This window comes from Hydra vulgaris, chromosome 13 (genome assembly GCF_038396675.1).
Source record: "Hydra vulgaris chromosome 13, alternate assembly HydraT2T_AEP".
Classification (NCBI taxonomy): Eukaryota; Metazoa; Cnidaria; class Hydrozoa; order Anthoathecata; family Hydridae; genus Hydra; species Hydra vulgaris.
In genome coordinates this window covers 40,311,381-40,322,500 of record NC_088932.1, presented here as the reverse complement: position 1 = coordinate 40,322,500, position 11,120 = coordinate 40,311,381, and the positions used below count along the sequence as shown (strand labels likewise).

The window sequence follows — 11,120 nt, the reverse complement described above, 5'->3', positions numbered from 1 at the left end:
TTTTCAAAATAAAGACTCTAATTTCGAATCTTCGAAGCGGATGTCCAAAAACCAGTACAGACATTATTCGGTTAAATATTTTCAAAAAGTGATGAATAATGGCGAAAAGTGTGACCGAAAATGGTTAATGTTTTCTGAATCCACTGGATGTGTATTTTGTTATGTTTGCAAGTTGTTTTCAACCGATTACAACAACGTATTTGTCAAAAGTGGCTTTTACAATTGGAAAAAAGCCAAACAAACTATTTTCGGCCACGAAAACAGCAAGGAGCATATTCAATGTATGATTAAGTGGATAGAATTCATAAAACAAATAACTCATATCGATGAATATATGGCAAGCCAGATTAAAAGCGAATTTAATTATTGGTCTGCAATCTTAAATAGAATAGTTGCGGTTATTCATTTTTTAGCCGGAAGAGGTTTAGCATTTCGGAAAACGGAAATTACTTAGGCATGTTAGAACTGTAGACTCAATTTGATCCAGTTTTAAAGCAACACATTGACAATTTTGCAAATAAAGGCAAAGGTAATGTAAATTATTTGTCTAAAACTATTTGTGAAGAGCTAATTGATATTATGTCTCAAAAGGTTTTAACGCACATTATTACCGAAATAAAAAAAGAATTTGTCTGAACAATGTTCATTAAGACACAAATGCTTTTAAGTTCCACTTGAAGTTTCCTCATCAAGAAAAATTGAAAATCTTTTTCCAGTTTTATATTTTTACTGAACTTTTGAACAATTTTTAATTTTATTGAGCTTGTGTAGTTTTTAACAGTTACTTTTATAGTACGTCAATCATTGAGAATTTAAAGTACTTGAGCTTTCCTTTCCAATTTTTATATCTTCACTATTAGCCAAAGTTGCAAATTGTATAAGATCTACAGCAGTTAAGCTAATACTCCAGTTTTATTATCTGTTTTATTATAGTAGACAGCAATGCTTGACTGTATACTTTTTGTCTTTTCTGAAACAATTTTAGTCAAAAAAATTTTATGTTTGTGCTCTAAATGATGCAAGAGACTTGAAGTTAAAAGACAAAAAAAAACTCAATGAGACTTTAATAATAAAAAAGTAAAAACCAGTGTTGAAAAACGGCGTAAATATTCTCGCCTCCACTTTTTTTCCGCAGCAGACGGCGGTTTTCTCCCAATTAATTTTTAGCGGCAAAATTTTCTTTTTTTCGCTTCCAGTGGCTTCCGCCTTTGTATTGGCGGCCGCAGTCAGAGTTTTTTTTTTGAAGCAAAATGTTTTCGAGGCCAACGCCAATAGAGAGGCGGCAGCCAATGGCCGCCGCCTGTAGAATAAAATTTGGAGGCAAAACCATTTGGAGGCCACCTCCAATAGCATCTGCCTCCTAGATGGCTGAGACCGCCAAATTATAGGCGGAAATATTTGCCTGCTGCCGGCGGATGTAATGAAAAATAATTGCATGTTTGTTTTTAATTTAACGATAATTAATTTAACTTTAAGTTAACTGCAATTGTTTGTCTTTAAGTTAACGAACAATTAAAATATTAACTGAGAACAAATGTTAAATATTTGACATCAATTTTATTTTATATGATTTATTGACCATTTAAAAAATTTTTTGAAAAAAAAATTATAATTTTGTCAGAGCGGTTATTTTTCTAGGACTATCAAATAAATTTTTAACTTTTAAACGTTTTAAACTTTTAATCGCTTAAAACTTCGAAACGTGTAAAAGTAAATGTATCTATATTTATAAACGTTTTAGAATTATAGAGTAAAAAGTAAATAATATATTTATAAAAGTATATATAATTAAAGTTTATAAATTTTTTTTGCTGTTGTTGTACAAAGGCAAAACTATAAGCGTAATGCAGCGTGGTCGCAAATTTTAAATAAACATTAGCAGATATTTTTTTAATAACTTTTACAACATCCGATTATTAAAAATAAGTATTTAACATTATGGCGAATAATAAAATGGATAAAAATTTAATTAGAGTAAAACCGGGTCAAACCGCTCTCCATATCAACCGCACACTGATCAAAATTATCAAACAAAAACTAAACAGATATGTCTATGAAATAAATAAAAATAGATTCAAATACAGAAATATCTCCTCTATTCAAATTGATAAATTTATATGCCGATTCAACTCCATTATTTTCTTTTTTTTATACAACTTTAACGGGGAGTCCAAAATTTTATATATTTTTTATCGTTGCGAACAAAATAACTCTTGAACCGAAACTGAGATAAAAACTTTTTAGCTGTCTCTTGTTCGAAATTTAATTTTAGTTCTGATCGTATAATTTTTATGCAGTTAGAACAAAAAGTTAAATCAAAAATCAAAAAAGAAACAAAACTCTTTTTTTCTGATAAAACCGCACACTCGATTAGTTACTTAGTTTTTTGCATGTGACTAAGTGCCTATCTTTATCTAATTAATTATGTGTTAATTCCTTTTTAATTATGAATGAAGTATAATGTTATTTGTTAATACAATAAACTTATACTCATTAAAAACCAATAATTATAATATTTATCAATATAATAATCACTCACTCATTTCAACTTAACTCATTCACTTTAACATGTCTACTAAAAAAACAAAAGCATGCAAGTAAGAATAAATAAAAGAATAAAAAAAGAAAAAATAATTTTCTTTCATATCAGTTAATACTTGCCGCATTAACTGATATGAAAGAAAATCTCATCAGTCCCAGTCTCAACGCTCAAAGATCGCAAGAATAAAAACAACAAAGGCTTCCATGGCTCAAGTACAACAACGGTACTCTCAAATGAAACAGAAAGATTGATGGTGCATGCGTTCCAATTACTCGGTGACTGGGGTTAGGGTTTAACCCAAAATGAAATCCTAGAACTTATATGTGGCTGGCTTAAACGCGAAGATCAATTGCACTTATTCAAAAATGGCAACCCTGGTAAAGACTGGTTTTATGCCTTTATAAAAACATGGTCAAAAAAAATTTTATCAAGAAAAGTGGATAACTTAGCAGCTAAAGGAGCCGCTTCTTGTATGCAAGAAATAGTTGTTCGTTATTTTGAATGTGTCGCCAAGCAATATCAACAGTCTGGTATAACTTTTAGATCGCATATTTGGAATTGTGATGAAACAGGTTTTTTGGGTGATCAAGGCAAAGCAACCGTAGTGTGTTGAAAAGGGACAAGACGTGCATTTGAACTTACTGGCAACAATCAAAAAATTCATTATACTATACACAATTGCTGCAACGCTGATGGGCATTTTGCACCACCATTTGTGATATACGAAGCCAAAAGAAACTTTCATCCTGACTGGGTAAGAGGTGATCCAGTTGGCACCAATATTCAATTTCAAAATCAGGTTAGATGGAGCACAATACGTTTATTGAATGGTTGAAAGAAGTATTTTTACCCGAAGCTGAGCAAATTGGTGGTATTCATATTTTAGTATTAGATAGGATACAACTCAAATAACTTTGGAAGCGGTATTACTGTGCAAAAAGCACAATATAATCTTGATTTGTCTACTAGAGCATTCTTTACATATTCTACAACCATTGGATAGAGGTGTCTATTGTCATGTCAAACAAGCATGGAAAAAAATTCTTACAAATTATTACATAGACTCAAAATGTAAGAATTTAGATAAACAAGTTTTCCACCGTTGCTCAAACTGCTGTACAAGAGTGGTAAATGTTTTACATGCTTGCATGCAGTCGCTGGTTTCCAGTATCTCCACTTAATAAAAACTGCATATTTCATAAGGCATTAGCAATCACACAAACGTTTAATATACCTTCATCAACTTTAGCAACCTCCACAACACCTACACCATCTTGCTCAAATACAGCTTCATCATCTTCAACAATTGCCGCAGCACCTACTCCAACTTCACACCGATTACCATCTTTCTTAACTACACCAGCTTCAAGTTTTGATAGGTATTAAAAAAGTGGTGAGCTTTGCAAAAACAGTATCGAGAGTTGACGCAGTTTTTTCAAGCCAGAAATCAATCGCATGTTAAGAAATCGAAGCAGTGCAACATGTCAAAACTTGGTAGAGAATGTTTTACCGAAGAAAATGTGATCGAGTTCCTCAAGTAAAAAGATGAAGAAAAAGCAACAAAGGAAGCCGTGAAAGTTGCTAAACTTAACGCAAAGTGTAGGCTCTCTATGCCAAGTATTCAAATGTCTGAGCATAACAGTGCTGAGCAACCTCAGCAAAGCAATAATGAAGAACAAGTACCAGCAGCCAAACGATTAAAAGTTGCAAAATGTAAAAAGCGTAGACTACAGTTTAGAGTAGAGTTACACACAGAAATGTTGCAATGGGAGATTTCGATGTGTTGGGAGCGGTTGTGCAAAGAAACATGTTTACCAAAGAAAATGTAGTTGTAACTAAATTTTAATGTTGCAAAAAATGTAAAAACTTTTATATAGTTTCCTAAATATAAGTTGTGTTAATTAAAATAATAAAAGAAAAGATAAAATTTAAAATTTTCAATGTCTTCTCAAGTGTGCGGTTTTATCAAAATGTTTCCTAAAAACCGCACAATTTTTTTTTTTACATTTAATATATTCGATAATTTTATTTTATTTTTTAATATATATTTATATTATCTTATGCAGTTTTTTATTGACTATCTAATAAAAAAAAAAAAAAAAAAAAAAAAAATAGATAAATAAATAAAAAAGTTATTTACTTTTTATTGATAAGTTTGATCTGGTTTTACATTTTATAATTTTTTTTTTTTTTTGTCAAAAAGATTTATTTGCTAATGGCATTAATGGTAAAATTTCCTACTTTCAACTTTTGTTTTGAGTGATAAAGCTTCTTATATATTCTACTTAATTTGTTAAATTAAAAAAAGATAATAAGAATTTTTTTAAATACTCAAAACGTTTGCAAATAATCATATAAAATAAAACTTGATGCCAAATATTTAACATTTTTCTCTAGTTAATATTTAATTGCTTTAAAGCAAACGAGCAACTATTTTTCATTACATCCGCCGGCGGAAGCCAAATATTTCCGTCTGCAACTTTGCGGCAGCAGTCAGTTGGGAGGCAGAAGCCATTGGAGGTGGCCTCCAAATGATTCTGCCTCCACAATTTTTTCTGGAGGCGGTCACCAATGGCTTCTGCCTCACTAATGGCGTCGGCCTCCAAAATATTTTGCCTCCAAAAAATAACTGTAGCTGCGGCCGCCAATAGAAGGGCGGAAGCTACTGGAGGAGGAAGAAAGAACATTTTGCCGCTAAAAATTGATTGGCAGGCAGCCCCCAACAGCTTTCGCCTCCGTAAAAAGTCGGCCTTTCGGCAGAAATTTACTTTGCCGCCGGGCGGCATTATCAACTCTGGTAAAAGTATTGTTTTATCGCTGAGGTATAAAATAAATTTACTCAGTGATGCACATAGAAATTATAATTCCTTTACATATATTACCAAATAATTTTAGTTTTAAATAATTTATATTTTGTTGTCGGTTGATAAGGACTAACCAAAGAAATAAATTTTGACTTATTTTTTATATTGACGACATTGAATTAGTCACTACATTTTATCCAAACAAAACATTTAACTGTTAAAGATAAGCTTTGTCAGGTTATTACAATGTTAGATTAAAAAAATCTCATAAATACTTTTATGATTATTCTGACAGAAAATTTAATCGCAATTTTAAATTTTAATAGCAAAATAATAAAAAAAACCTAATTAATTTTATTTTCAAAGATTTAACGACTCCCTGAAGACTGTTAAAATCTCAACGCAAATTAAATATCATTCCTATTCTCAAAAAAAAGAAACAAAATCAAGAAATATAACTACAAGCTGGTGTCTCTCACCTATTCCGTGCAAGATGACGAAGAGAACTGTCATAGATAGGATTATGATAAACTGTTTACAAACTTATATCAAAGTCTCATCATCCAGCACAGAGTCACACATTGACATCTTAAAACATTCATGGCTGTAGGCATGAATCGTGTAAAAAAGTTGTTGCGTGACACTGTGTTGAATGCTTCAACACAGTGTCACGCAAGTTTTAACATCACTGCTATTTTTCATCATTAACTTTCTAGACTTCATTTATAACCATATTAAGTTATACGCCGATGATGGTAACATTACATGAATTATCGATATTAATTAATTTTCCTTTAATTATGAAAAAATGCAAGCCAACATCAACAGCGCTGTAAATTGGTCGCAAAAATGCCTTGTGAAAGTAGCATAAAAAGGGCATTCCAGCTCATTTTTTTTCAACCATTATGCTATCCATATTCTCATAACTCATTTCAACCATTATCTTAACCATAATTTCTGAGCTAAAATAAAATAATATAAAGATAAAATAATGGTAGTATAACAACCTTAATATATTAATATATTATGATTACATCATAACTATAAACTCTAAGCTAAAAAATTATTTTTTGTAGTTTTGTAATTGATTGGCAGGCAGCCCCCAACAGCTTTCGCCTCCGTAAAAAGTCGGCCTTTCGGCAGAAATTTACTTTGCCGCCGGGCGGCATTATCAACTCTGGTAAAAGTATTGTTTTATCGCTGAGGTATAAAATAAATTTACTCAGTGATGCACATAGAAATTATAATTCCTTTACATATATTACCAAATAATTTTAGTTTTAAATAACTTATATTTTGTTGTCGGTTGATAAGGACTAACCAAAGAAATAAATTTTGACTTATTTTTTATATTGACGACATTGAATTAGTCACTACATTTTATCCAAACAAAACATTTAACTGTTAAAGATAAGCTTTGTCAGGTTATTACAATGTTAGATTAAAAAAATCTCATAAATACTTTTATGATTATTCTGACAGAAAATTTAATCGCAATTTTAAATTTTAATAGCAAAATAATAAAAAAAACCTAATTAATTTTATTTTCAAAGATTTAACGACTCCCTGAAGACTGTTAAAATCTCAACGCAAATTAAATATCATTCCTATTCTCAAAAAAAAGAAACAAAATCAAGAAATATAACTACAAGCTGGTGTCTCTCACCTATTCCGTGCAAGATGACGAAGAGAACTGTCATAGATAGGATTATGATAAACTGTTTACAAACTTATATCAAAGTCTCATCATCCAGCACAGAGTCACACATTGACATCTTAAAACATTCATGGCTGTAGGCATGAATCGTGTAAAAAAGTTGTTGCGTGACACTGTGTTGAATGCTTCAACACAGTGTCACGCAAGTTTTAACATCACTGCTATTTTTCATCATTAACTTTCTAGACTTCATTTATAACCATATTAAGTTATACGCCGATGATGGTAACATTACATGAATTATCGATATTAATTAATTTTCCTTTAATTATGAAAAAATGCAAGCCAACATCAACAGCGCTGTAAATTGGTCGCAAAAATGCCTTGTGAAAGTAGCATAAAAAGGGCATTCCAGCTCATTTTTTTTCAACCATTATGCTATCCATATTCTCATAACTCATTTCAACCATTATCTTAACCATAATTTCTGAGCTAAAATAAAATAATATAAAGATAAAATAATGGTAGTATAACAACCTTAATATATTAATATATTATGATTACATCATAACTATAAACTCTAAGCTAAAAAATTATTTTTTGTAGTTTTGTAATTGATTGGCAGGCAGCCCCCAACAGCTTTCGCCTCCGTAAAAAGTCGGCCTTTCGGCAGAAATTTACTTTGCCGCCGGGCGGCATTATCAACTCTGGTAAAAGTATTGTTTTATCGCTGAGGTATAAAATAAATTTACTCAGTGATGCACATAGAAATTATAATTCCTTTACATATATTACCAAATAATTTTAGTTTTAAATAACTTATATTTTGTTGTCGGTTGATAAGGACTAACCAAAGAAATAAATTTTGACTTATTTTTTATATTGACGACATTGAATTAGTCACTACATTTTATCCAAACAAAACATTTAACTGTTAAAGATAAGCTTTGTCAGGTTATTACAATGTTAGATTAAAAAAATCTCATAAATACTTTTATGATTATTCTGACAGAAAATTTAATCGCAATTTTAAATTTTAATAGCAAAATAATAAAAAAAACCTAATTAATTTTATTTTCAAAGATTTAACGACTCCCTGAAGACTGTTAAAATCTCAACGCAAATTAAATATCATTCCTATTCTCAAAAAAAAGAAACAAAATCAAGAAATATAACTACAAGCTGGTGTCTCTCACCTATTCCGTGCAAGATGACGAAGAGAACTGTCATAGATAGGATTATGATAAACTGTTTACAAACTTATATCAAAGTCTCATCATCCAGCACAGAGTCACACATTGACATCTTAAAACATTCATGGCTGTAGGCATGAATCGTGTAAAAAAGTTGTTGCGTGACACTGTGTTGAATGCTTCAACACAGTGTCACGCAAGTTTTAACATCACTGCTATTTTTCATCATTAACTTTCTAGACTTCATTTATAACCATATTAAGTTATACGCCGATGATGGTAACATTACATGAATTATCGATATTAATTAATTTTCCTTTAATTATGAAAAAATGCAAGCCAACATCAACAGCGCTGTAAATTGGTCGCAAAAATGCCTTGTGAAAGTAGCATAAAAAGGGCATTCCAGCTCATTTTTTTTCAACCATTATGCTATCCATATTCTCATAACTCATTTCAACCATTATCTTAACCATAATTTCTGAGCTAAAATAAAATAATATAAAGATAAAATAATGGTAGTATAACAACCTTAATATATTAATATATTATGATTACATCATAACTATAAACTCTAAGCTAAAAAATTATTTTTTGTAGTTTTGTAATTTTTTAAACCAATTTTACAGACTTATCAATTCTTTATTGTCAATGCATGAGTTGAACGAATCAGGATATCCATACCACTTTACTAATGATTTGTTTTTGAGTTTACAAATAAATTTTTCAATTCTAAATATGTTTTGATCAGTTTTTTGCATTTCTTGTTTATAAAAAGTACCTTGTATTTCTTCACCATTATCGTCGGTTATTTTATACGTTGGTGGATATGCGAACTGAATCTGTGACACTTTAAAAAACTCTTTAGTCCATCTCGGCATGTATCCTTTTTCAAACGTTCCTTTCTTTTTAACTATCCTAACTCTATCACCAATTGAAAGCTTTGGTTTCACAAACTCTGATCGTGCATTTCCATTTAGATTTAACCAAACAATATTTTCATTCTTTTTACCGCTAGCTGCAACTGGTGTCATTTTAATTGAAGAATGCTTTGTGTTGTTGTATTATTTACCATTTCATCAAAAACGTCAATATATTTTCTAGTAGAATTAGCTAAAAGTACTTAAACATTTTATTATTCATTGTTCTATTCCAGCGTTCAATTACACAACTTTTTTCTTCATTTTTAGTTGAATATAACTCACGACCCAGCGCTATAACATGCTTATTATAAAACTCTAAGCTTTTATCTACCCAATTTTTTTGACTCCTTCTTTCTTTAAAGATTTTACTTAGTGCATTAGCAACATCAACTCCAGCTATACTCTTCAATGGAACAATCCATCTGTAGTTTGAAAAAGTATCTATTACCATTAATAAGTATTCAATACCATCATTGAATTTTGAAAAAGATTTCATATCAACTAAATCAGCAGCCCATATTTCATCGATTCCATTTACAATAACTTTTCTTTTTCTGAAATGATTTACAACTGGTCTATAAAGTTTGTTTGCAAGTTTGTCAGTCCATTTTAATTCTTTATCTTTGTCTTTTTTACTGATCGTTAGTGGTTACCTCGTTCAATTCTTTAAGGTATTGTAGGATTTTTGATAGCATCTATTTCTTCGATCATAACTTTATCTGCTAAATTCTTTTTGCAGTATCATCGAAGTATTTATAAGCAAATAAATCAGTTAAAATTGAAAAAGATGGTGAGTTTAAAATAGAAAGAGTTATAAAACCTTCTTATAGAATTAGAGGGTGGAAACGTACAGAATTTTATAATAAATATATGCTTAAAAAATATTTACATGTGCTTTGTAAATATTTTTAATAAATAAAGTCTTCTCATATAAAAACTGGAAAACAAACTAAATTAGCCTATTCCAGATATGGCATCTTCGGAAATTTTAATTCCTACAACTTTTGTATATAGAACACTGTCAATTACAAAAAAGCATGAGATTTCAAAATATAAAAATATTACTTGTTATTGTAGAATACGAGGATTTGTATATATTTAAAAATCAGAATAAAGATTTAATAATAAAAAAAAATGACAAGATTTTTAAAAAAAAAATTATTTAAAAAAAATGAAATTTAAAAAAAATATCTTGTTATATAGAAATGGAAAACAAAAAACTTTCACAGAATTATAAAAAATTGCAAAAGAGCGAAAAATTAAATATTATTATAGATATACATCAGTCGAACATAGAAATATACTAGATAAGCCTGTTCCGGATATATCATCTTCAACAATATTAACTCCTACATCTTTTATTTTAACTTATACATCAATATCTCAAAAAGAATCAAATAATAGTTCTATTGCAGATTGGATTATGTATGTTCCTGATAAAATAATAAAAAAAGCTAATAAAACGATTGAAGCATTAAAATCTAAAGTTGTAGAGTTGTATAATAAGTTTTCCAAAAACCCAATAGAATTTAAATTAAAGAAATCATCTGTTAAAAATTTGACAAAACATTTTACAGCTAAAGGAATAGAAGATTAAGATGCTTTATCTTTCATAAATGATGCTAAAAAAAAGCGCTATTAAAGTACTAAAAGAAAATAAAAATTTAAAAGTTTATATAGTTCTCCATTGTGAAATGGAGCGTACTGATATTAAAACAGGAGAAACTGTAATCACAACTGCTCTATTGAACAAATAATTAAGTTGTATTAGAATCAACAGATTTAGATGAGTTTTATGAAGTATCAAAGCATTTTAAAATCATTATCATTATATCAACAAGCAGGATCAGGTTGGTGATATGTTTCTGTTGAAAATATGGATATAAATATTATTGAGTATAATAATATTAAAGCTAAATCACAAGAGTGTGGTAATGTCACAAAAGCATATAATCCTAAAGATGAAAATTCTGAAAGAGTAGATAAGGGCTTAAAAATCAA

The 11,120-nt window shown here is 29.6% G+C and overlaps 2 protein-coding genes across 2 annotated transcripts in view; one reads left to right on the top strand and one right to left on the bottom strand.

Moving 5' to 3' along the window:
- LOC136089889 (zinc finger MYM-type protein 5-like) overlaps positions 1-454 on the top strand; it is a 954-nt gene extending 500 nt beyond the window's left edge. The window contains exon 3 of the mRNA XM_065815983.1: positions 1-454. This exon is cut by the window's left edge and continues 88 nt beyond it. Within this exon, the coding sequence (XP_065672055.1) occupies positions 1-454 (454 nt within the window).
- An 8,855-nt stretch (positions 455-9,309) lies between these two features.
- On the bottom strand, positions 9,310-9,814 carry LOC136089888 (uncharacterized). Its single transcript, XM_065815982.1, has 2 exons — positions 9,756-9,814; positions 9,310-9,673 (listed from the first exon to the last, which is right to left on the bottom strand). Exons 1-2 carry the CDS (start codon positions 9,812-9,814, stop codon positions 9,310-9,312), a joined length of 423 nt encoding a protein of 140 aa, XP_065672054.1.
- Between the last annotated feature and the right edge of the window lie 1,306 nt (positions 9,815-11,120).